This window comes from Zonotrichia leucophrys, chromosome 3, assembly GCF_028769735.1.
Source record: "Zonotrichia leucophrys gambelii isolate GWCS_2022_RI chromosome 3, RI_Zleu_2.0, whole genome shotgun sequence".
Classification (NCBI taxonomy): domain Eukaryota; kingdom Metazoa; phylum Chordata; class Aves; order Passeriformes; family Passerellidae; genus Zonotrichia; species Zonotrichia leucophrys.
In genome coordinates, this window is record NC_088172.1 from 59,346,060 (window position 1) to 59,372,594 (window position 26,535).

The 26,535-nt window shown below is 41.8% G+C and overlaps 1 protein-coding gene across 4 annotated transcripts in view; it reads left to right on the forward strand.

Moving 5' to 3' along the window:
- The first annotated feature begins 223 nt into the window (after nt 1-223).
- The window catches only part of UST (uronyl 2-sulfotransferase), a 151,797-nt gene continuing 125,485 nt past the window's right edge, over nt 224-26,535 (forward strand). For 2 of the 4 annotated variants that reach the window (XM_064708423.1, XM_064708424.1), the window contains exon 1: nt 229-850. In XM_064708423.1, the coding sequence (XP_064564493.1) occupies nt 598-850 (253 nt within the window). In that variant the 5' untranslated portion in view covers nt 229-597. Of the gene's footprint in view, nt 851-26,535 lie in introns of all 4 variants that reach the window. The other 2 variants (XM_064708421.1, XM_064708422.1) reach the window with 2 other exon arrangements.

Consider the following 26,535-nt stretch of genomic DNA (forward strand, 5'->3'; position numbering starts at 1 on the left):
ACCTTCCCGCCGCGTAGGACCGTGCTCGGCACGGGCGATGTGCGGGCGCGGCGGCCCGGGGCAGGTGCGCTGCGCCGGCGGGGCCGGGCGGCGGCGGCGCCCGCAGGGGTCGCTGGCGCGGAGGCGGCGGGCGCATGGCGGGACCGGAGGCCGGGGCGGGCCGGGGTGGGCGGGCTCCGGGGCCGGGCCGGGCGGGGGGCGGCGGGGCCGGGCGGCGCGCATAAGTCGGCCGCGAGTTGCAGGCGGCCGGCGGCGGAGCGCTGGTTGTAACTTGACACCGGGGCGAGAGGCCGAGCGGAGAGAGGGAGCGAGAGCGGCGGCGGAGGAGAAGGAGGAGAGCAGCCCCAGGGAGCGGGATGGTGACCACCTCCTTCCCCTCCCCTTAGCGGCGCTCCGTAGCAGCAGCAGCAGCAGCCGCCGTAGGAGCGCCGGGGACTCTCGCCTGACGCGGAGCCGGGGACAGCCGGCGATGGGGACGGGACGGATCCCCTGAGCTCCCGGGAACTTTCCCGGCCGCGGGCAGCCGGAGCCGGGCAGGCGGATGGAGGATGCGCTTCCCCCGGCGGGCTGCGTGAGCCGGCGGCGGCGAAGGGGAGGATGAAGAAGAAGCAGCAGCTCGGCGGCGGGGAATGCCCGGCGCCCTGGCCCCCCGCGGCGGCGGCGGCGGGAGGGGGCCCGGGCCAGGGCGGGGGCTTGATGAGGCGGCGGCCCCTCTCGCTGCTGCCCTTCCTCTCGCTGCGCGACTACGTCTTCTGCATGGCCACCCTGCTGCTCTTCTGTTTGGGCTCCCTCTTCTACCAGCTCAACGGGGGCCCCCCGCACTTTCTGCTGGCCCTGCGGCACTGTCTGGGTAAGGGCGGCCGGCGGCGACTTGTTGCTGCTCTTCCTCAACCCCCGTGGCGGCTGGGCCGGGCCTCCCTCCCTCCGCACCGGGGACGCGGCCGCGGGGCTGGGGCGGCCAGAGGCCGGGGCTGCCGGGCGGGCTGGGCAGGCGGGACGCGGCGCCGTGAGCGCTGACACCGGAGCGGGACCGAGCGTGGGGCGCGCCCGCCACAAGTTCCTGCTGGCCAAAGCGGAGTCCCCTCGGGAGTTTCTCAGCCCCGGGAGCGCTGTGCGCCCGCGGGCGGCTCTTTGTGTGCCCGGTGGCCGTGGCAGAGCGCGGTGTGCCGGCTCCTCCGGCCGCCAGGTCGGTCCGAGGCGGGGCGGAGCGCAGGGCAGCGCTCGCTGTCCGCGGGACCGGGGGAGCTCGGGCACAGCCGCCCGGAGCTGTCAGCGCCTCCCCGCCGGGTGCTGTGCCCCGGGGAGGACGAGCGGGGTGCCGATAGCCCACAGCAGAAGATGCTGTTCAAAAAAAAAAAAAACCAAAAAAAATTCCCAACAAAACCAAAAACCCCAGATGGACTTTGTGAACCAAGCATCCATCCTTGTGCAGGAGGTTGGCGTCTGGAGAGAGGGGTTTGCTCAGCAGGGTCAGTGCAGCAGCTCTCGAACACTCGAGCTCACCCGGGTGCTTTGCCAGCCTGGTTGCCTGCGGAATCCCGAAGGAGGAGCCCCGGTGGAGCGGGTGCGAGCCCCACGCTGTGGCCTGCAGTTCTCACCCTCATGCTGACCCCAAGTTTTCACGTGGTTTGTCTTTGTAGCCAGCGTCCACATCGCTAAATGTTGCTTCCCTGCTCAGCGGAGTTGTGTGAAAAAGAGTTTATCGTGAGGTCGAGTAAGTACCTTAGGCTGGCGGGGCTCATTCAGGTGGTGTCAGGACAAGGGGGAATGACTCTGAACTGAAAGAGAGCAGATTGCGTTTAGCTGTTAGGAAGAAATTCTTCACTATGAGAGTAGGGAGGCACCAGAACAGGTTGCCCAGAGAAGCTGTGGATGCCCCATCCTTGGTATTGTTCAAGGCCAGGCTGGATGGGGGTTTGATCAGCCTGGTCCAGTGGAAGGTGTTTCCTGCCCATAGCGGCGAGATTGGTTTAGATTGGAAGGGACCTTAAGGACCATATAGTTCCATTCTGTGATTCTGTGATATGAAATAGGGAACAAAAACCGAGTGTTTCTCAATACAGGAGGATTATTACAGAATAATTTGTGGTGTGAGGTTTTACCACATTGGCCGGTCTGCTTTACTTGTGTGTGGAGGTGAGGCTTTGGTGGTACATGCTGCAGAGGTGCAAGCTGTAAGAGACAATGTTAGGTTACAAACAAAAACAATGTTCGTGCATTTCAGAAAAATAAGCTGCAGATCCTTTTCTATGTGTCCATACTTTAGGAACATTTTAAGAATACATTTTAAGCCCTAAGTGTGTGTGTTGCTTTTCCTTATGGGAAAACTGTCCCTTGTCTTCAGTTAACTAGTGAGAGAGTATGGAGAGGCATTAGGACAGAGACAACAAACACAAGTTGCAGCAAGGGAAACTCCAATGAGATATCAGGAAAAAAAGATTTCAGTGTGAGAGAAGTCAGGTGTTGGAACAGGCTACCCAGGGAGGTTGGGATGTTCTTGTAGATATTCAGAACACAGCTGGACTAGCCTCTGAGCAGCCCAAGTAAATTTTTCCTGTTTTCTTGGGGAAATGGGACCAGGAGAACAGAAGTCACTTCCAGAAAATGTTATTCTGTAAATCTGCCATAAAATGTCAGTGAAAATTCAAGTGAAAATAGGAGAAGAAAAGTGGTTTGAATGTTACTTCACGAACACAACAACAATTTTGGCTTGAGTTTTAAGGACTTTTTTTCCCTTTAATATTACAATTAGGAAGAAATTCCTCCACTGAAGAGGAAACTGACAATTTTTCTGCCATAGAATCACAGAATTGCTAGGTTTGGAAGGCATCTCTGGAGATCATCTCGTCTACCTCCCATCCCAAGGCAGGGTCACCTAGAGCAGGTCAACACATGAACATATCCAGGTGGGTTTTGAATGTCTGAAGAAAAGAAGACGCCACAGTCTCTGTGGGCAGCCTGTTCCAGTGCTCTGCCACTTCTTGTGGTTTAGTTTATGGCCACTGCTCCTTGTCCTCTCGCTGGGCATCATGGAAGAGGGTCTGGCACCATCCTCTTGGCACCCACCTTTGAAATATTTATATGCATTAATGAGATCCCCTCTCAGTCTTCTCTTTTCTGGACTAAAGAGGCACAGCTCACGCTGGTAGAAGATTTTGTTTGCAATTGATTGATACTTTAGTGGGATTAAACACAGTCTTTGGTTTCAGAAAAAAGTTTTGGTCAATTTTTAAATTTTCATCTTCTTCAGGGATAAGTATTGCTTAGGTTGGGTGAAAATAGACTGCAAGAAATGCAGAGTTACTCAGCTTGTGGCCTTTTGACTGCTTTTGAGGAATGGGGGAAAAAAACTCTAAGATCTACTGCCCTAACCACTCTAGCCAGTAGTTGCATGTCTGCTGGAAAATCTTCTGAGGCCTGCAGATGAAAGGCTTGGAAACCACTGCATCTTGGAGGATGGGTCAGGATAATTTTTGTGAGGTGCTCAGCAAGTGCGGAAAAGCCTTTGTTGTGTGTGCCTGAACGTGATGTGCCCCTGGGGATGGAGTGTAGTCTTACTGAAAATGTTTTGGGGTTCTTTTGATGTGTGGGATTCTCGCAGGAGAAAGCAGACAGATCTATTAATCTCTGCTAATGAACTTCTGCACTTGTTACATGAATTAGTGTAGGAATTGCCTTTCTGTGCGTGAGTGCCCTGGGATGTTAAGGAGATGCAGGCTTGGCTAATGTCCTGCACCAGGCTGGTGGCTGAGAGGGAAGCAGAGTCCTCCTGGCTGCCTAGAGTCCTGGTACCCGCTAAGCAGGTGGTGCTGCTGCCTCTGCAGGCAGGTGGGATGTACTCTGGGTACTGAGGTGTCTGTTTGCATGCAGCTCTGTGGAGTTACTTTATACTTCCTTGGTCTGCAGTTTCATTTGGGTTGTCAAAGTTGATCCACGTGGGTGACATTACTGAACATTTTATGTTTTAAGTTTTTAGAGTGATGCATACTCCTTGAGGTATCCATCTGGGAAGGCTTTCAAATTAGGAGCAATGTTTTTTTGTAACTAGGAGGCTTATTGGCTCCAGGGAGCTAACAGAACTGCTTGGAGGAATAGGTATGGGGCATCACATCCTGCTAAGTACCAAAGCTGTATGTGTAAATTTGTGTCTTATACAGCAGAGGGAAGTTTCATGATGTTTAAAAAAATCAAAACAAACCTTTTTTCCCCCCTGAAGCCACAGATTCAGTACAAGTAACTCTTTCCTTCTACTCCTTCCAACCCACAATTTATGGTGTTAAAGTTCACATCTCCAGAAAAAGAGCAGTTAGTTTGTAAACCGTATTTGTTGTGTGAATTTTGCAGTTTCCCTCATTGGATTTAAATCTACAGAAACCAAGGAGTAGCCTAAAGAGAATATTGATTTCTGTTTTGTGCCCTCCATAGTCTGGGAGGGGTCATCTTGTCTGACTTCAGAGTTTTTGTTTGCATTTGCAAGTTTCAGTGCATTGCTTGTGTTTAGTTATGTTATTGTGAGGGGAATGTTTGGATTTTTTTACCTCATAATTTGAAAGGAAGTTCCTGAGCAACAACACCAAACTTCAATAGTGGTCTGGACAGAAATCTCACCTGCATCAGGCAGGTGTGTGCATAAAAGAAAATCAAGTGTGAAAACACATGGTTTGAAAAACTTTAATTTTTTTATTAGGCCTGCATCATATGCTGTGGAGGAGGTATACATTTATTTTCAAAGGAATGAAGTGTGAACATTTGCTAGTTCTATTAACTTTCCTTTGGAGGTGGGGAAGATGAATATGTTTTCAGAATATTCAGACTATTAGTAATTTTTTTTTCTCTCCCAGACTGGCTTCTCTGGTGTCTTGTCCATATATGCCTCTTTTTCTTTTGATTGCCATACTGATTGGAGAGAATCTTGGGAAAACATTATGGCAGTTTTTAGGGTAGGCAATGGCTATATTCAGTATTTCCACTTGATATGGCCATTTCTTTTATAGCAGAGTCATCCTGAGCAAATGAGAGTAGAGTAGTAGATATGAGGCTGTGTTTTGTTATTTATCCTGTTCTGACTTCAAGCTCACAGTAACTCAGAGTACAGAAGGTCTGTGGAAAGCTGACGTTTCTGCTGTGAATGTGGCTCGTAGTGACAGGGCTCAAGTTTCACACTGCAGTCATCCCATCCGGTGGGACCCTGTTTTTCAGCATGAAATTATTGCAGAGGGCATAGGCATATGTGGGTTATTTCTCAAGAATCTGTGGAAGATACTTAAAAGTGTATCTGTTGGCACTAGGCTTAAATTTGCTCTGTGGGGGTGCATACCAGTCCCGGACCAAAAATTATCTCCAAAAAACAGGAAGGTTTAAAAACTGCCAGGCTTTCCAGTAATGAGCTGCAGTATTGGGATTTGCACAAATGAGGTCTTGCTTGTTGATTCTGCCAAGGTAACCCTGGCTCACTAATTGAAAACCTACTCCAACAGTGGAAGGAAGTGAGAAGAGTCTTCCCTTAGATGAGTAAGACACAAATCATAAATCCTGGACAGCCCAGTGGCCTTTGGGGAATGCACCAGGGACTCCACTCCCGTGCAACTGCAGTGGTTCTACATTGCTTTATTTGTCTCTGCTTTCACTTGTGACATATACATGCTTCAAATTACAGAAATGAGAATTTCCAAGGCTCGTAGCAACCCACTAATGACGAATAAAAACATAAAACCTTTGTATCTTCAGTATTTGCTGTGCAAACTTGTTTATGTCAATTAAAACATTTCAGTGTTGAACTTGCCAGGAGCCTGTACAAGTACATTGGTGTGATTGCATGTGAAAGTTGCCTTTCCTGTGGTTTCCTATGCAAGGTAAAAGTCTTAAGTGTCCACTTGTGTTCCTCAAACAATTTCTGTGTCACTCTCCCTCTTCATGACACTGGAAGTTCTCAGGTATTTTGGCCAAGATGGGCTTGGTAGCTTTAAAGTTGTCACAGCAACAGTTGTGTTTATTTTGGGGAATATAACCATAAAAGAAGCTGAAAGAAATCTGAGTATTTGGGGAGGTTGTTACAAAAATCTTCAAAATATTAAAAACTAAGCAGCAAGGGAAATTTTTTATTTAAATCAAGCTGGTGTGAATTTGCTTTATTTTGGTAGGGTGTTGTGGTTGGATTTTCTTGTTGGTTTGGTTTGGTTTTGTTTTTTCCTGACCTATCTGATTTTTTTCCTGTTAACCTATTAAGAGAGGGACAAAAATGAAAACCTGACTATCCAAAGAAAACAGTTAAACTAAGTGTTAGTGTTTTGTGTGCAAATTTTTTATAAGCTATAGAAGGGAGGGACAACAGAAGGACTTGTAGGGGTTTTTTTCAGGGGAATTGGTTGGGATTTTTATTCTGCTAATACTGCATTTATATATAGAATAATGTAAAGCACAGAATTCTTCAGGGCAAACTTTTCTAAAAAGTGGAAGCACCTACCATACTTTAATTTTGCAGGTAGACAGCATGCTGACTTTGCATGGCCAGAAAGGGTTGTCTCATGCAATTTTGTTTTGCACATGCACACATGCATGGATCAGGAATCTTTTACAGTTTTGTAGGCCCTTCAGGTGTGTGAGTGGGAGAAACACACTCAAGGAAAGACAGTCAGGTCTGTGGTGACACAATACCCGTTTCTGAGGTGCCTAGGCTTTTAAAAAGGCCTGGGTTAAGTTCTTATTGACTTTTTTTCCCCTCTTATTGTTCTCAAAAGAGACATCTCTTCTGTACTCTAAAGCATTGTTATTTTGGTCTGACTTCTCACAGAATTATTTAGTTGCAATACCCATGGAATTGATTACATTTCAAAGTTCATTGCCATTGTAGGGAACTGAAAGGTCAGTTTGGAATCTCCTTCCTAAAAGCCTTGAAAAGAGATGGTCTGAACCTAAATCACAAGTCTGTATGTAGCTGTATCTTTCTTAATTAGCTTTTCTGTCCTCTTTGAACTTCCTCATTTTGCTGTTGTGAAAGCCAATCCATATTATCTTTTAGATAAAATAAGTCTGGACTTCCATTTAGGTTACAAAAGTCTCAAGTTATAAGTGAGCTTCTTTGGAAGACAAAAGAGGAGCCTCATCTCCAAATAGCTTTTGTTAACACTGCTCATCACTCACAGCTTGTCTGATGGCAAGATTAACAAAGCTTTGCCTAACACAAGGTGATGTCAGGAAATACTCTGTGGAGAACCAGAATGCATCTAATTTTATAACCAAGGTCATAAAACTCAAACCTCTTCTTTCAGAAAGATTGAGTGGCCTCTGGATTACATTGTGCTGGCTGGCTAAAACGCAGTGAAGTCATAGCAAAAAATGCTTGTGTGAATGTGTTGTGATAATATACTAAATATATGCTTGTGTGAATGTGTTGTGATAATATACTAAATATATAAGTATATATAATATACTAAATATTCAGTTTGGAAAATTGAATAGCATTTATTCAGGAATGTATTTTCTGCTTTCAAAGTCAGACTCCAGTCTGGTAATCAGGAGTTGCATATGGGTGTCAGTGTACATGTTTCTTTTTCTTATTGTCCACTTTGGCATTTGACAAGGGATTTAAAGGATTAATTCAGTCCCTGATGAGAGGGAATATTACTACAGCTTTTTCAAAAATTTTATTTATTTGGTTTCCTTTCAGGTTATATTGCAGTGTGGTATATACACCTGTGTAAAAACAAGTCTGCTGGTTAAATGGGTTGTTTCACTTGGGCCTGAGGAGATGAGAGAGACTTCAGTTCTCTGCCCTGACAGACTTCACGTGACATTGAACAAATTGTGTAGAAGTTCTCTCTAACCCCCTTTTGTCCAAATGACATTTTGAAGATTAATGTGTGAGAGAGTAGGATAGTCTGAGATAGTGTGGTGGTCATAGCCACAGAAATACTGAGAGGAAAAAGATGCTTTTGATAAACCCTTCTGTTATGTGCAGGTTTTGGCTGTGTCAAAGAGATAAGGCAGATAGTGTTAGGAGGAAGCTCCTGGATAGGCTGAGGCAGTGGTCCAGCTGCTTTTCTTTCAAGGGTGTCACTACTGTTGGCTATCACAGTCTCTGTTCAGTTTTACTTCAGGAGTTATATTTGGTTTCCAGCGTCTCATCAGAGGGATTTAATTTTTAGATGTATCTTCATCTAGAAGACTTCATCTCCACAGAAGTTACCAAATAATTTATTTCTTGTTTCCCGTGGTGCTGCTTAGACTTGATTTGTGAAAATGCAGTTTCTTGAAGCCTTGTTCATCCTAACTGTAGGCAGTCAGAAGGGATTGACTGTTGTGAGGAAAAAAAGTGGTTGTTGCAGTGATTCTCATATTTTCACACCAAATTAGGGAGAAGGAAGGTTACTTTTGCTTGGGGTTTTACAAAGACTGATAAGCATTCAAGAGTGCTAGAATGAGAGACTCTGTAGCAAAAATAGCTCCTGCAGAAACTACAACACTTCATACTCTGTGGGGAAAATAAATGCTCTGTAGTTTCCCCCTCCCCTTACCACTAATAATAGGTTTGACATTAATTAACATCTCTGCTAGCTCTACTGCACTGATGCCTGATAAAAACTGTTTTGAAATCAGTAGCACATGTTAAAATCAGCAGTGACAGTAAGTTGAAGTTCTTTGTTTGTTATTTAAGCACAGGGGCCTTTTATCAAAGTTTGTAGAACATATGATGAAGGTATAACAGAAGGAACTGGATTTGATACGATTTTTGGCAGGAACATTCTGTAAAATGGTTGAGCAGATACCACATATCTTTTTTTCACTCTGTTTCCTGATGGTAATTGGTCCTTTCTCTCCCATCATTTAAATTTATATGTTAATAGAAAGTGTGTCTGCTGTCTCTTGTGTCTAGGGAAAATCTGGGATTACTGAAATTGCTCTCGTGTATTTTGTATGATAATCACCACATGTTTTGGACATAAATTTTGAGCACATAAGGAAGCCCTTCTTTCAAGGTGGTTTTCTTAGTTTCATATGCAAATACTTGCACATTATCAGCTTCTGGCTCCTGTAACCTATTCCAGAACACCTGGATATTTTGTTTTCGTAGTTGTCCCTCTCTGCAAAGACAGGTATCAGGTAAGATGTAAGAGTTTGTTTTAATCTTTGACTGGACAAACAAGGCTGTTGTAGGTTTTGGTTTTTTTTTTGAAGTTGTGACTTTGCACCTGCTGCTGACCCCCTGTGAGGTCTGTTTTAAATTGCAGTGGTGTGAAAGAAAGCCCTGTGTTTCCTCTGTTACAGGTACAGCCACTCTGTGTGCTCAAGTGGGTGTGAATGAAACACACTTAGAGAAATCAGCTACTACACTGTTATGTAGGGCAGATAACTTCTGACAATATTTCTATTTGGGTTGTCTCTCCTGAGAACTGGGGTGCAAGGGGAGGTCCTCCTATCCCCCTTCTGTGCTGCATTTGTTTTTTTTCCTTGGCCCAGTAAGATTTGAAGCTGGGGCTTGCAATGGTCTGGGTGCTGTTCATTCATACCATGGGGGCAAGGAAGACAAGAATCCTTTTGAAATTGGCAAGAATTAAGTTCCTCTTCAAATCTTGCTATAAGATTCATGGTCCTCTCAGCTATTTGTCTGCTTTTCCTGTCTCATCAGTGAGGGGAGAGAGCCATTTCTGGGCCATTAGAGTTTTTTATAGACATGATACAAGTAGGATCAGCCCTTTTTGGGAATGTCAGTTGTCTGTAGCTTGGTGACATTAATTTAGAAGGGAACACCAAGCTGGGATAGGCTGCCACTGCCTTTCCCTGGGCAGCAGAGGTGCTTGCCTGAAAGACCAAGTCTTAGTGGCACAGCAGTGAGTGGCTCCTCAAGCTTTTAGCTTATAGTTTAGGCTTTTTCTTTTTTTCCTTTTTTTTTTTTTTTTTTTTTTTTTTTTTTTTCTTTTTCAAGTGAAAGCTGTGGAAAGTGATGACATGATTTTTAGGTTTTGTTTTTTTCCACCAAGAAATGTTTCCTCATCGTTATTGGTGAGCAGGCAAGTAGATTTTCAAACATAACTTGTGTTTATATAATGAGGCATTTGTTTTTCTTTGTTTTAGAATCTGGGTTAGAGGATGTTTGGAGACTGGACGGGTGGATAGGAAGTGGAGAGCAATTATTTCAGTGAAATTTATTTTACTCTTTTGCTCTTTAGAGCTGCACTGAGGGGAGCAGGCCCTGTTGTGTTGAAAATGGATGTTCGGCTTTGTTTGTAAGCATGGAAGCACAGTGATTAGGTTTGTGTTACAGTTTCTGAGTACTAATGCTTTGGAAATAGACATTTGGATGCTTGCCAAGGCTTGCTACTTATCATACTTAATGATTCAGAGTAGAAGTCATCAGGAGGCTGGGATGGAGATCACAGTGCCTGTGCTATTTCAGTGAAGAAGCAGTACGTCTCTGCCATGAGTAAATAGCATGTTTCAGCACCCCTGAGAGTGTTTATTTTAAAAACTTCTGCTGATCAAGTGGGTGGTTGGTTCAGTTTAATGTAGCTGCCCTAGAGAGAGGATGCCAGCATAACATTGTACTCTTACAAGGTTACCAACTGCTAGCAAGTGACAGTTCTGGGAGATGAGCTGCTGGTGCCTGGATTAACAGTTGCTAGTCAAGGAAGTTTGATTTATTATTTCCACTTCTTTATTTCTTTTTCTTTTTTTTTTTTTTTTCCTGATGTGAAATGCCCTCGGTATTTCTGGGAGAGGACTTGCTCCTTACAATTCTTCTTGTAGTTTACTAATAGATGATTCTGAAATACATACAACAAAGTTGTTAGAATAAGTGAATGGTTCCTAGCTTTTGCTTAGTTACTGCTGGAGACTATTGTGAGGCTTCTGTCATTGCTTGGCCTTTGAATGTAATGGCAGATTCATTTGGAGGATATTTTGATTTTCTCAAAGATCTTTACAAGTCGTTTTAGCCCTGATTTCAAAACTTGCTTTTGAAATACAAGTTCCAGTTACACGTCTTTTTACCTTGTGAAATACCCTAAGATTTGGAAATTCTTGTGTGGATTAGAGCTTGCATTACTTTTGAATGTTCTGGGTTTTGGTTGTTTTTTATTCTATCCAGATTATGAAGTATTATGCTTTTTCTTCATGCCGGTGTCTTGTGTTGCAATGGGCATGAGTCCTGAAGGGGTTGGGGCATGGGAAGCCTTATGATGTTGTTTCAGAAAGAGTTTGAGAATTATCTTACAATATACAATTTTGGGTTGGATTTCAGAAGACAGTAATTTTGTGGATGTTGACAGTAATTGATAAATGCTTATGCCTCTGTTTATCTCATGGCAATTCAGAGGAGATTACATCAATATTGACCATACTTACTGGTGTCTTTTTGTTCAGTCTTATTTTTTATTCTCTTGCCTTCTAAGAACCTCTTTTTCCTTCTGCTGTCCCTGTATTTACAGGTAGTTTCCCAGTCCTTTTGTTTCTCTGTTCCTCTGTAACACCAAACCGTGTTTAGCAGATAGTGATTTCCTAATCATGAATTGCTGGTGGTCCTATTTCCTTCAACCAAGTTTTCTTTCTTTGGTGGCTTGCATCATAGAGCAAATACTCTTGCCTCTGTTGCTGGTGTACATCTAGAGAAGAGCCACCTGAATCTCTGCATTGAAAATCAGGAAAAAATGGGATCTGAGAAGTGTCCTATAAGCAGCCCATACTTTTGCATTCCCAAAAGGTAAGGAAAAAGGCTACTGGGGTGCTGTGAAATACAGAGCAAGATCTTGGAGAGGTGTTGTTGGTAAACCTCCTCTCTACAAATTTGATGAAATTACAGGTAGAAATTGCGTTCAGATTGGGCAATACAATGCCAAGAAGAGGATATTAAATAGGAAAGAACTATAGGGGGAGCAAAGGACAGACAAGTGTCTTAATTAGAAAAAGTTACACAAGACTTAGACTGCACATGGCTTGTCTGTAAGACCTTTACTCCTTGTTTCAAAGGTTCCCTCTGAAGTCCGCAGGGACAGACAGTGGTATCTCCAAAGAGTCACTCAGGCTTCTTATGTGTCTATGATGGCAGAACCCCTAACTTTAGCCCAGAGAAATACTTGGATTTTAGTGGGAAGGATCTGAGTTGTTGTGGTAGTTATTCTGAGAAACACTCATTGATGATCAGTGGTAGGCTTCCAGAGAGAAGGGGGAGAAGGATGGGGACGGGAGAGAGGAGCTGGGAAGTTACATAGCAAGATTTTTAAACAGAAAGGTCATCACTTCATGTCAGTGGGTCACTAAAAGGTGAGTGCTTAGGATGCATAAAATAATGACTACATAAGGCCCTGGAAGAAGAGCACCATGGGGGTATCTGTCCATGTTTGATGGGTAGATTTGGTGCCATGTTTGTTTCTCCCTAACTCTTGCAGTTCCATGAAAATGAAGCGTGACAACAGCTTTGATACGATCTGAAAATGTTGCAGATATTGCAAGGCAAAGGCTGTGAAATTGCTGACTTCTCAGTTCCTTTCATGTCTGCAGCTGATTGTTCTTTTCCTAGCAGAACTCCCCATACAAATGTGCAGATTTCTTTTGTGTTGCCTGTTGGGAGATAGCACAATAAGAAAATTAGGGTGAATAACAAAACAGTGGAGCCTAAACCTTACCACCTGTTTATCTGAGGCTTTGTGGTGTTTTTGTTTGTGGGGGGGGTTTGGTTTGGGCCTTTTTTTGGGGGGGGAGGATTTTTTTGTGAAGTAGAGATTTTCAGAAGTGCAATTAAATGAAAGCTGAAATAGAAAATGCTTCATTGTCTAACTGTGAGCTCTCCACCTGGCCTCACTATTAATGAGCAAAACCTGTTACTTAATATCATCATTGATATTTTCAATGGTATTTTTCTGGGGAGTCAGTCAAATTCAGCATGAGTTTTTTAATCCTCTGATGAACAGCCTTACTTCATTAGGCCTGTTGTATTTTCCCTGTCTAGTTTTGAATCTGATACTTGTCTCATCTAATCAATGAAGCAAATTTTGGCAAAGCTCTGTGATTCTTTATAGCTCAGCAGTTGTCTATTTTTTTCACTATGCTACATGGAAACAGCTGACAGCTTCAGTTGTTTTTCCTCTGCAAGTCTTTGGTTATGAATTTTCGAAACTGAAAGGCTTTTAAATAGCATATAGTATCTTTCACCTTCTGACCCCAGCTCAAATACAGCTGAGGCTGGCAGTAACTGGATCCTATTATTACTGTGCTGAGGTGTTCAGTTAGCTGTGTGCAGTAAGTTCATTGAGGTGCTTGTGACACTGCCACTCCTGTCTTTGCTGGCTCAAGGACACTACATGTCATGCCAGTGACAGAGTGTGTAGCACCAGTGGAGGATCCAATGGATTTTATCTGGTAGGGCTCCCAATGGGCTGATGCACTTTTGTCCCTCTTTCTAAATGTGCTCTGGCTTTAGGGATGGTGTGTGTGCTGCTCACACTTAATGCAAGGGGGACTTCAGATTCAGAAAGACTTTAATGAGGGTTACAAACCTTGGGGGTGGGAGGGGAGGCATGGACCCAATTGTCCCCAAGATCTGAGCTGTGCCTGTATGCTGAATTTCATTGTACTACCCTGCTGCATAGTTAGGCTTGTTTGTTTGGAGCTATTGTACAATGATAAATTTATTATTTAAAAAAAAAAGCCTGAAATTTTCTTCTCAAGTGTCCTAAACAAAGAAATTTTTCCATCATCTGTAAAATGAGCTACTAAGTGTCTTGTCTTGCTTCCTCTTCCCTCAATTGCTACTGACTGGAGAGTACAACTCTCTGGGGTTTTAATCCTCCTGCCTCAGTTTTCATCTGGCATGTCAAAGAGGAGGATAATATTGGCACTTCTGATTTCGTTTAAAGGACACAGAGAGGTGATGTGCCTTTGGTGTCATGTGCCTGATTAGAAGCAGTATCAGGAACAGAGTTGTGATTCTCTGCACTCTTAGAAGGGCAGGGATTTTCCCAGAAACCTGTGCACCGTGTCCAACAAAACACTGATACTCAGCAACATGGAAACTCTTCTACTTGCCCTTACTTCAGCACTTGCCTGCCTCTCCTGGTTGGGGTGGTTTGAGTTTGTTCAGTTTGTGAGCTTTATATCTGTACACTGTTCCTGAAAAGCATTGAAGGTGTTTTTCTGAGGGGACTTCTGAGGCACAGGGAAGTGTGAAAACAGGTCTACCCAACTGTGTGCAGGTTTTGCCCTGCAGAACCTCCGTTCAGCCCAGGCATAGAAACTCTTATTTCTGTCTTTGAGGAGGAGCGTTTTAGAGCCTTTCTTCCCCTGTTTCCCTCAGCAGGGAAGCCTGCTACTGCAGAACTCTGTGCTGGGCTTGAGACTCTCAAAATGACAGGGAAGCTTGTGGGAGGGAGTGATAGCTGTGAAAAGAAAAAGTGGGATGAGAGAAGCAGAGGTTGCTGGGCAAAACTTTCCTGATTTAAGCTAGAAAAGCATACTTTTTCATGTATTCTGCTTAAAATGAGCTTGTGAGAGACAGGAATAGTTCTGGGGGAGCAGACAAGTGATAAGTGGCACCTATTCCTATTGAAAAGTATTTCTTGCTTCTTTCTGCAACTGTCTTCAGCACCTTTGTAGAATTTGCTCACCAGAGCATCTGCTGTGAGTGGAAAAAGTTGTATTTGTGGCACGAGTAGATGTTAAAACAGCTGCTTTATGCAGATAGCACAGCTTGAAAGCTGTATAGTCAGCTTCAGAAATGTTTCTTTAACTTACTTAGTCTCAAGACAAAAATATTTTTAATACAAAGGAACTCCTAATGCAAGGGGGTTGATTTGCTGAAGCAAATTTTATCCACCTGTTAAGCTCTCTGATTAATTTCACTGAAATTTTACATCCACATTTTTATTTTATTCAGAGGTAATGCCTGCATTTATGAGAAGGATGACCAGAGAACCTCTTTTTGCACTCTAAAAGCATCATTACCATGCCACAAGCACAAAATAATTATGAAACTGAAGGCAGATCAGTTGAATGGCTGATGCTCTTGCAACATGATTGTTTTGGCTCACAAAGCCTGGAAACAGAAAATTTTCATACAGACTTCTCTGGATCCACATCCAAGCTTGAGATCTAATGGTTATGAGAAATAAATGTGGTGGTCTCAGGCAATTCATTTGTAGATGTGGTCAACATCAAAGAAAATAAGAAATGCACACTGATTTAAATGTATAGTTAAATCTGAGATAAAAATGACAGGTTTAGCTATTCAGCTAAATATAATGTGTAATATGGCCCTGGTTAAGAATATTTCCTTACTCATACTCTATAAATAACATCATAAGTATGCTTTATACTTTCTCCAAACACCCATTCTTCACTTCTGTTCTAGCCTGTTTGCACTCCTCATCTCTGACTGCTCTGGGTCTGGCAAGGCTTCTCTCCTATTTTCAATGAATCTCTTTTGTTTACTTTAGTGGCCACTCAGTGGTTCCTGGATTGCAGAATGGGGAACCTTTAGTTCCTGATGCCACGCGAGCAGTGGGATTCCTGAGTGCAAACCTGTACGTTGCATTTGGTGCTATTGCACAGAGCCTTGTAATGCTGCACCAGTCATAGCTGTGGTTTGGCAAATGCTCCTGCTCAGCTGGGAAAGGAGGTGGGAGGCAAGAACAAGGAAGAGGAGAATAGTAAGCATTCTTTCACTTTCCTTCCTTTAATGTGTTTATGGACACTTAAAACAAAGTGATGGTAGCACTAATGTGCTCAAACTCCTGAAGCTGCACTTATTAGTGAACCACAAAAAAGTTTAAAGAAAGTATAAACTCATGGAATGTTCTTTTGTGTTCTCTTGCATGCATTGCAATTTCTTTGAGGAGGAAAAAGACTTGCTTTACTCCCTTAATTCTGGAAAGAAAAATAGTTTTGAATTGAGGAAGTTTGTAGTTGGCCATGGAAGTCAGAGTTTGCATTGATGGTTCTTATGTTAGCCTTACCAACTTCAGCCTGTCTGTGACACAAAAGTTAGGATCCTGCTAAGAATTAGCAGGTTCAGCAGAGCCTGATATTTATTTTCTTCTACTAGAAATAATAGTGTGTGTCCAAAGTGGGGTAATTATACTGGCATATCTTGAAATTTCTTAGAATTTGCATTTCATTATTTAATATTATTTTATTTATGTAACTCTGTCTTTTATTTGTTTTATTTGGAGATCAGTCTGTAGTGGTGTATTTTCTTTCTTAGGAGGAAGGCATGCTAGATTTGTTTCACGAATAGTAATATTTTTCTTGCATGTGTTTTAGTGTAGAGGTAGTTCAGAGTCTAAATACTATGTTACTACAGGGCTTTTTCTGTAGGAGAAATAAGTCATAGTCTCTTTGTGGAGAAAACAAGATCAGTAACACATGTGTGTGAACATAATAATATTCCAGGTTACACATAGTTTGATCAACACAGGAAGGATGCCGCTTTTCATGCATGACATAAATTGTTTAAACCTCTTCAGCTTTCTTCCTTACCTTGTTTGTGAGAATTTGTGTCCTGGTAAAGTAAAAATGAATAAGGAATGGATATAAAGAATTAAAGCACTTGCACTGGATCTTCTTTATCCATAAGGTTCAGATGAGACAGTTTTGATGTTTCTCCTGCATCTGTGGTAATAGCTATTATTGAGCAAGGATTGGAGTAGTTAATAAGTTCTGTGGGTAAGAAGAGTTAAATAACCCAGTAGATTGATCCAAAATACTTTCTATGTGTTTCATATGAGTTCCTCTCAAGGTGGAAATGGCCAGGTTGGATGTAGATAGCAATGTACCTATGAAGAAATTGGTATGATGTGCTGTTGAAAGTAACTTTTATTTCTCTGGGTGCCCTCCTCTTGGAATTTGGGAGCTTGAGCAGCAATGAATGTGCTTTGTGCTTCCAACTGCTTAAATATTTTCATGAGTGTTTGCAAGAGAAGCTCACCAGTGCCTTTCTGATAAGCTCTGTATTGAGTTCACCCCGGAAGGAGTGCAGAGACATTGAGCGTGCAAGGATGGGCTTAGGACAGCCAAAGCCCACCTGCAGCTGAATCTAGCAAAGGATCAAAGGGGAACAAGAAGGGCTCCTACAACTGTATCAGCAGCAGGAGCAAGGAGAATGAGGGGCTGCTGCTGACCAGGGCCTCAGAAAAGGCTGAGGTGCTTAAAGCCACCTCCACCTCAGCTTTTACTGGTGAGATTTGCCTTCAGAAGCCCCAGGCAAGGAAGACCCATTGCCAGAGCCGGATTGTTCCCACTAATGCCCAGAGTCACAAGGCAGGAGAAAGTAGTGACAGGTTGAAATACAGGAAATTCCACTGAAACATCAGAAAACCCTTTTCATGTAGGGGTGATTGAACCCCAACACAGGTTTCCCCAGGATATGCAAAGCAATTCCTGATCCCCCTGGTCTGGCTGAGCAGGGGATTGGAGTGGACAGGTGGCTCTGCTGAGGTGCCTTTCTGCCCCACTGTGCAGTGGGACTATGTGTCTGGGATCTCATGGCATGTGCTGTCCTTTTAGAAACTTGGTTAGGAGTAGGAGTGAAAAGTCAACTCTAGTGTAAAGTGTGGAACATGATAATGTTGCTGATTAGTGCCAGTTCTAGGAAGAGGGCTTGGGTCCTAGTGTCAGTCTCACTGTGAAGGAGATTGATATGTCAAAATTGCGTGTCACATTTATGAATCACTTACAAGACTTGAATTTCTTTACAGGACTTGGGAAAATGTTTTTCTAGGAACTGATTAATTAACATGCAAGAATATAATTTTTGTGTTGCAAAAGGAAGGGTAAACTACCTGACTGCTAACTGTGTAACTTCAGAGACTATGAATCTTACTTGCTACACAGTAAGCTAGAAGGTGGAATATGCTGCTGCATACTTTTCTTGATCATGGTATCCTTTGTATATCATGATCAAGCTTCAGGTTTCTTTTAGTGGTTGTGTGAAATCTGCCTGTTGTCTTGCATTGTGTCATTCTCAAGGAAGGAGATACAGTAAGTGGCTAAAGAGAAAAATAAGTAGTGCCTTCAGTAAAAACACATGAGTTTGCTTTATGCACAGTTAAATATCCTGTTGGACTTGAGCCTAGAAATCAGGATAATGTATGCTTCTAACATACTGTAGCTGAAAACATTTAGAAATGGTGTTTTATTAGCTTCTGTAACTATTTGACAGAAATAAGTTTTTCCAGAAAGGGTCTTGGATGATGTCTTGAATGTGAGGGAGAAAAAGGATGGATAGCTACTTCAAGAGAGAATGCATCTGGTTGTGCTGGGAAAAGAATGCTCCTTAGCAATGCTTATCATTTACCACTTTTAGCACAATTGCATTTTTCCCCCTTCGTGGTATGTTTTCCCTTCTGGGTCAGTAGGAGAGCAGTTTCTTAGAGCAGGGAAGTAGTACAGTAAATCCATTGTGCCTCTAGGATGTATTAACTTCAAAAGATAGGATGCCTCAGTCTTCTAGTGAAAGATAGACAGAATCTAGCCTGCTTGTTTGTTGGGTTTTTTTCCTTCTTACTGTGACTTTATCTTGCAAAGGCATGGTCTAATTCTTTCAAGTGAAAAATGTTGAAGCAGATTTGTTTCAATGAAATTGATACCTCTGGCAAGTTGGATGTAATTCAGATGGCTGTGCCAAGGATGGAAGTCCTGAAGCTTAAGGAGGCAAAAGAAAACAAAGAATTTTTTCAATTAGAGATTAACTTTAAAAAAAATAGAGCAAACTGGGCTTAAAGTTACATGTGAATTGAGAGCTGTTGTGTTAATTTGTTTCCTAAGATAAGCAGCAATATTCTGAGATTTTCCTTCACTCAAATGACATATTCATATTTGGCACTGGTAAGCATTCCTATCCAAAGGAAATTTTCTTGGTTTTTGCAGCACTTCTGTTTGCTGGAGTGAAGGAAGAGCAATTTGAATACTTGTGCATTCCTTTTCCTGCAGTTCCCTGTAACTGTGTGTGTTGACTAGATCTTGTCAACAAGTAAGGAGATTCTGAAGAAGTTTTAAAGGAAACTTTTAAAGGATGAAGACTGAAAGTATCAAGGCAGGCTCTGATATCTTTGCAGAATGGATGCTGTGATGTTGCAAGTAGACAAAGAATTCATTTGATTATTTTAATACATAGAATCAAGGCATATAATTGCATTTAATTGATTTTTATTAATTTTGCCCATTCTCTTTTCTGAAGTATCTAAATAGGTTATATAGAAGTCTTATTGTGATAGTCTCCATGTAAGCAGATCCCAAATGCTTTTAAAAGGTAAAGACCTCGCTTTCTATTCTCTGCACCTCTCCCCACTGGGTTGCCTACTGACTGCCTAAACCTCTGAAAAAACTGAGTAGCAGGAAAAGGACAAACCAGCTGATAGTCACTTCTCACCCTTTAACAGGGAGTCTGCTGCTGAATCACCGCTGGATGACAGGTGAAAGAGTTCTGAAAAAAATCAATAACCCCAAACTAGGAAATAAAGGAAAGTAAAAAGGATTGAATACTTAGAAGATGTCTTGTGACCTTAGCAGAAGGGTACCTGTCAGGTAAAATTTTAATCAAGTAGATTAAGCAAGAGGGTAGCAATTCTCAGATGAGGGGCCTGTGTAATTTTCCTTTGAAACATTTTGCCCCACCTGGGAGTGGGGACACCCACTCTTAGCTGCAGGCCATGCAAAATGTACATTTTAGTAGGGTGCATTGTCCTACTTAAGAATTAAATTAGATGTTTTTCTGCTTTTTTCACTCCCTTTGATGCAAACCTCAGTTACATTAGTGGGTGATAGCACCCAGTCTGTGAGCACAAGCCAGACCAAGAGGGGCTTCTTGAGGAGGAGGGGGAACTGTGGTACTGCACCTCTGCCCAGCAGCCCTGTAAAGCTGATGATTCTCTGCTCTAAAAGTAAACAGCAGCAATAAAGAGAGTTGGGAATAAAGATAAACATTGATACTGTAAAGTGAATATTAAATCCTGCTTTATATTGTAGACTTGTATGCCATTTTTACAAGGCTGTGCTTTGTTGCCCAGTGGAACTTATACAGACTTTTGCAGATAATAGGAAATTTTCCTGTTACCAAAGTTTTCTTTTGGGTTAGAGTAGTTTCTCAGCACTTTGAGATGGCAGCTTTTTGATACACTCACAATGAGCATTTCCTTAACCATGGTGTTTGCTTTTCTATTTTCTACCCCTTCTTGGGAAGCCAGGAGCTTCAGCAATAGGATGAAGAATTTCTTGGCAAATTAAAAATTGATCTACTTAATACACACGCAGCACCTTACACTGTGATTTAGTTTTACTGTTTCAAAAAATGCTGATGGGACTTCTTGTTGTTACATATAGGATATTTTTTTTCTTTTAAATTAATTGTGCTGTAGTTAGACTGTAATTTCCTTACAAACTGAAAGGAGAAATTTGAAGATCTAAATAATCAGAGCAATGTTGTAGGAGCAGTGCTTATCAGAACTAATGCTAAAAACCTAGCACCTATATCCTAAAGGGAATATTTGAGACCAGGAAGAAGAAAGGGTGTCGACATAATGTTCATAATTATTAAATGCAAACTTTGGTTTTAGATAGACAAGAATTTGCAAAGGAGGTGCATTTTGTAGCTGTAGGGAAGAATGAGAAATTACTGGAGTTCTACACTTATTTCTGTCAGTGTGCTATTCCCTGCACCACATGAATAAGTATCTAGAGAAACAACTATTAATCAAATGGTATTCCAAAAAGTTAGCAGTGTTTAGAGCTCCAAGGAGGAATGTTTGAAACTGTAGGAATTTTTGAATATCTCTTTTGCTGTTCTGTTAAAGAAATAATTTGAATCTTTGATCTTCATTTGAATCTGGCTTTCCAAAAGTAAATATCAATATGGTCTGTTAATTTTGAAATATAATGAAATTGTCATCACGTAGTTGACAGTGACTACTAACAGTTAAGAAAACCCCATGATCTGAAGAGAACAAATAACTACTGCTTACTGTTGGACTCTCATCAAAATCCTTCTCTCTCTCAAAAATGCAGCTGACTGTAGCTGCCAGCTAATGTACAAACAGAACCGAGAGAGGGAACAGCTGCGCTCTGAAAAACAACATAGCTCAAAGGCAGCAGCACCCGCCTCAACTCCTCTGGTATTTGGTTTCAGGCTAGAATTATATATTTTGGGGTACTTTTATATGTGTAAGTAAGCTTTTCTAAGGAATCTGTAGGATTATGGCTTTCTCAAAAAGGAAAAAAAAAACCTAGCAGCGTGTTGATTTTAAAATAACTTCTTCTCTTTTTTCTTACCTTTGTACTTTAAACATTTCTTACAACTTTCTGTAGCAGTCAGTGTTTGTTGAATAGGGTTTGTAGGTCTGGTATTAAGCAGACAGCATCTCTGAATCTACTTGGCAAGTGCATGTTGGCCGAAAAAGTCCTATGCCTAGTTCACCTGGATTTTGAGGAATATCATCTAGAAATAGGTGTCAGGTACCTAATAAAATATTTCTGCTTGGTGGGCTTCTATGTTATGGGAAGTGGGACCCCCTCATTAGAGAGCAAATAGTGTGTGTCATGTTTCAGGTGGGACTGGAGGGGAATCTGCATGTGGCAGGTACAAGGTGAGATAGCAAGTGGTGGCTAAAATTAGGTCAATTACACCAGTAAAATAAAATTAGAGTGGTGAGTATGAAGAGTGGTAAGTATGAAGGGGTGAATTCATGCAGCTTTTTGCGTGCATTGTGGTGTGCCAAATATCATTCTGTATCTCACTGAAACACACATAGAGCTTGTTACAGGGAAGGAAATTTGTTAGACACTAGAAACTTATGACAAACTGTTCTAGTGAATATAAATTCAATAGTGCCATAAAATCCAATGAGTCTTTAAGTGGCTCTAGGTTTTTGTGTAGTAAAATGTCCTTCAGTTACTTCTCTTTTGTCTCTATTGCTATTGTGTGTTTTACTCCAGATGACACATGATACAATATTTTATTTTTGAATTCCATAAAAATAAGCCTTAATGCTTTGTTTGCTTCAACCAAAAGAGCCTTTATTTCCTGCTTGTTATGTTTTAGCAAGTGGACTGTATTTTAGAAAGGGTGTAACACTTGTATTTTCTAGGTAGTATGACTATAATTTTTTACTCAAGAAAAAAAAAGTGTATTGTTTTGATTTCTTAAGAGGTGACTTTTTTCTGGGTTCATGTTACAAAATTCTGGTTTACTGAGAGAGTAGGCTTTACTCTTCCTAGGGAGCATATGGTGTGTTGTTTTCTGCATAAAACCTGGTAATTTTCAAGGGCAAGACAATTGCAACTTGTTTGCTGTTTTTAGAAGCTTGGGTGTTGCTGTTGCCAACCATACAAAATAATGTTGTACATTGGTTTTTCACGGGGAAAGTAACATGGAGCCAGAATCTGTCTGCTCCTTCGCTGACATCTTGCTCCTGGGAAGTCTTTCCTTGCTGGGAAGGTGGCAGGCAAAGTCTGTCCCCAGCCTTGCTGCGCTGGGTCCTTCACCTCACCTGGCTCTGGGGCACCCTGTGGTCAGAACAGTGGACCCCATCACAGAGTGTAGTTTTAGGCACAATTTGTCTGACCTAAGACATTTAAGTTCCCCCATAGAGGAACAAGTAGTGTTAGCTTGGTCATTGGTAATAACTCTTTCAAGGGATATGTAAAAAACAGGTATCCGGGTTTAGTAATGGCTTCTGTGAACACTACAATGCAGTATAAACTTAATTGAAAGTGTATTTCAATTGACAGTGTCCTAAATGAGTCTTCCGAGATCACAATTACAGTGGTTTGGGACAAAATACATACATTACTTTTAATTAGCTCCATCATTTGTGCTTGCAGTGCCATTGGATTTGCAACATTTGACAGTTTAGGAAGAGAGGAAAAAGATACAATTACAAAATACTCAAAACTAGTAATATGTTTTTAGTAGTATGCCTCATAGGAAATCTGTATTTCTTATATGAATATGGAAGATATTCTCTGAAGAAAGTAAATGTTTTTCTTTGAATTCTAGTCATGGGGGGGGAAAGAACCTGAATACTGTGCACTTCTAGTTTTCTGTGAAAAGTATTTAAAAATGTTATAATGGCACATGCAGTCATAAAAGTTACACTGAAGTAAAGTTGAAGAAAAGGAAAAGAGAAGGTTGGCAGTAGCAAGAAAAAAGCTTTGATGGTTTTTCAGAAATTACAGCATTTTAGCTTTATTCATATTTTAGTTCAGATTCTTTGTTTTCTGTTACTTTAGCGTTCTGGAACTGTAGTGACTTGGAAAGTTTGTCTGTTCTTGAATTTTAGTATGCCCTCAGTTGTTTTCTTCTGACATTCTAGAAGTTGGATGGCTCCTGGGCTAGGTACATCTTGGACAAATTAGAAAGTTCCAAAGTTTTGTGAACTGATATCAATAACGTAATATAGATTTTTGTAGTAAAGCTTCTAGTAATACTGAACAGCTGGAAAAAATTACTAATGTTTAAAAACCAGAATAAACAGAGCAGAATATTGAGCGGAATATTGTTTTGGACATCCTGTGCCTTGTCTTCTGGTAATTGTGGGCCATGTCCTGGTCATGGTGGCTGGTGAACATATCCTGTAGACCAGGAAGAAGAGTGATGGGTGCTAAGGAAAACCAAATTCCCAACACAGACCACAGTATACCTGTGGTCTGTGTTGGGCTGAGGTTGCCTGTCAGAGCTATGATTTTTCTGGTAGTACCAATGACTTGCTTAGGAAAAGTGTAATCAGTATTACCTGTTAAAATATTGAGCTATGTTAGCTAAGTAGTGCTAGTTGGATGGGTGCTGAATAATTTTTGCTGGCTGTTGCAGAATAACAGGAGATGCCATTGTAGGCTTTGTGTTGTTCTTCCACTGTTGAATGCTACCATGAACACTGAAAATGTCTTGAGGGCTATGAGAGAAAACACACAAGGACTTTGTGGGTTATTGACCAGAAAGTGTTTGTTCAGTCTTGCCAACAGTAGACCTAAGCTACGTGCAGAATCCTGGCCTTCCTCCAAAACAGCTCGTGCCTCTTGTGAAAGGTTCCCTGACTGTTCTGGGCTCTGTCTGAGAGTCTGGACAGCCAGTGCCTCTCACAATGGCACTGACTGCATTTGGACCAGTACCCCCTAGCTCTGCAGCAGCTGTTTATGGGGTGTGTGACAATAAGTTGTTGTATGTTGCAGTGAGTTTAGAAGCTGTTGACAAGGTTCTTGGGTGTGGGGGCTGAAGAGGATGCTGTGTTGTGCAACACCTGGATTCACACAGAGGTTCTTCCTTCCTATCCTAAGTCATGGAGTTACCTGTAGGGGGATAGAATATAAAAAAATGAAGGTAGTATAGAGAGTAATCTTACCCCTAAGGAGTTTCAGCTGGGCCAATTATCAAAGATTAGGAACAGGCCTGACTTTAAGAGACCACAGCTGTAACCAGTGAGAAGAAGAGTGCTATAAGAGAGCGGGGTGGCTGGTTGAGAGGGGAACTGGAGTCAGTTGTGGGCTGCAAGAAGGAAGAGTCCGTGCCTAGAGGAGCTGCCTATGAGAAACAGCAAGGAGGTACAAAACCCTTGCAATAAGGAAACAACAGTATAGAACCTTTGCAGTATAATGACAACAGTTACCAGTGGCAAACTGACAAGCTACTGAACAGACTTGCTGGGTTACTTTGTGAGATGTGGAATACGCCACATGCGTGGCACTTGCCACATGCCACGTGCTGGCTAAATATAGAATATGTAAAGTGTATTTACTTAACATTTAACTTTGGATAGATGCAGATGTTGGGAGCCTGCACTGGTGAATTTTCTGAACAAAAAATCTTCTGCTTGTCAAAAAGCAAGAGATTGGCCTTGATTATGATACCAGATCCAATGTATCCTAGCTGGTTTCATCATGTTGCTTGAAATTGTGTTAACACCTGAATGCAGAAGTGAATGTTTGCTAGGGTTTGGGTTTTTTTGCAATGATAATAAAACTGGGAGTTTAAAATTCAAGAATTCTGTTACATTTAATGACCGAGCCCATTTTGCAAAACTTGAAGATAGCATTTACAAAATCTGGAGATGGTAAACTGAATTTGAATTTTGGAGATGCTGTTTAGGTTGGTGAAACCTGATTGCAGCAAACTTCTTGATTTGAGTACTGCCAAGTTCCCTTGGAGGGCTGTCTTTGTCTTCTGAACTTTGCAGATGTTGGATTTTTTAAAATGCATTATATGGAAGCATTGAAAATATGTGCATCAAAGGGTAGTATTATGGAAGCATTTGTAGCATAAAGCTAAGTGTGAAAGCAGTGTTCTGTCACGTGCATCTGCCCAGACACCAAAAACCTTTGCAATACTGTGGTTAAGATGTTTTGTTTCGATTTTTTTCCTGTATGTTAGGGCTGTTGACATTTTAGGAATTTTTGTGGCAACAGTTCAGTGGAGGAAAACATGATTAGAGGTTTGGGATGGGGGAGTCAACCCATGTCCTATATATACCTCTACTACTGGATACTTTTGGTATACTGTTTAAAATAACTTACCTTTATTTTGCCTTTCGATAAGCATATGGGTAAAGCTGTTTGTTTCTGAATAGTCAGCCACACTGTGGTGGTTCTAGATCTGTAATTACTGGAAAGGCTCTGAACACAATCAAACCTACTCTTTTGGCATTGCCTGAGTTGGGCTGAAATAAGCAGCTTTTAGTAGCACATACCAGCAAACCTGCCTGTTCAGAAGTTGTTGACTTTGTCTTCTTACACTTGAATTTTCAAATTCAACAGCAGCTTCAAGATGACGAGGCATTATTTACTGGGTTTTTTTCTGCTTGTTAGTTCTTGTGGTGTCAAGAGTAGAAAGTTAGAAATAAGTAAAATAAAAATCTAATGCTGAACCAATGCCAAGTTTGATTAATATTTTCAATGGCATAAACAAGATGTTGTGTTTGAGGAGACTTTTCACCCTTCTGGTGGGGATGGTGGCCATCAGCAAGTATGGAAGCCACTGTTCATTAGAAGTCTACAAGCTTGTAATGTTTTCTTGATACAAGTGGCTTTTTCTTTTTTTTATTTTTTTTTAAATTGCTGATCACCATACATTATTTACAGATTGAAAATAATAAAGGAGAGAGTGCAAGTTAAAGAAAAAACTTGGTGATAAATATTTTGGAAGTACCTGAAGTAGTTTTATTGAAATGGAGATTAATGTCTGTAGCTCTGAGGCAGCTGTGGCTCTTCAGTGCATTTTGTACCAATTGATGCCTCTGTGTTGATTGAGCTGTGAGGTGAAGGACTGGATTTGGGTGTGTGCTGGCCTTGTGTTGAGTCCCTGCTCATCTGTTTAGGTATAGGTAGAGCAGTAAGCTGTGAACACTGGTAGCAACAGTAATAGTGGTTAAAATTTTGGGGCAGGTATTTTAACACCTGATGTTACCTGAACAACAGCATGAGATTATACAGGGAGTTGGATGGGGTGGGTGTAGCCCAGCTGCTGAAATCTCTGCCCTTGTGTTTTGTTCTAAGAATACTCCTGATCCATAAAGAAATCACCAGGTTATAAGAAGATATTGAGCTATTAGAGAGCATCCAGAGGAG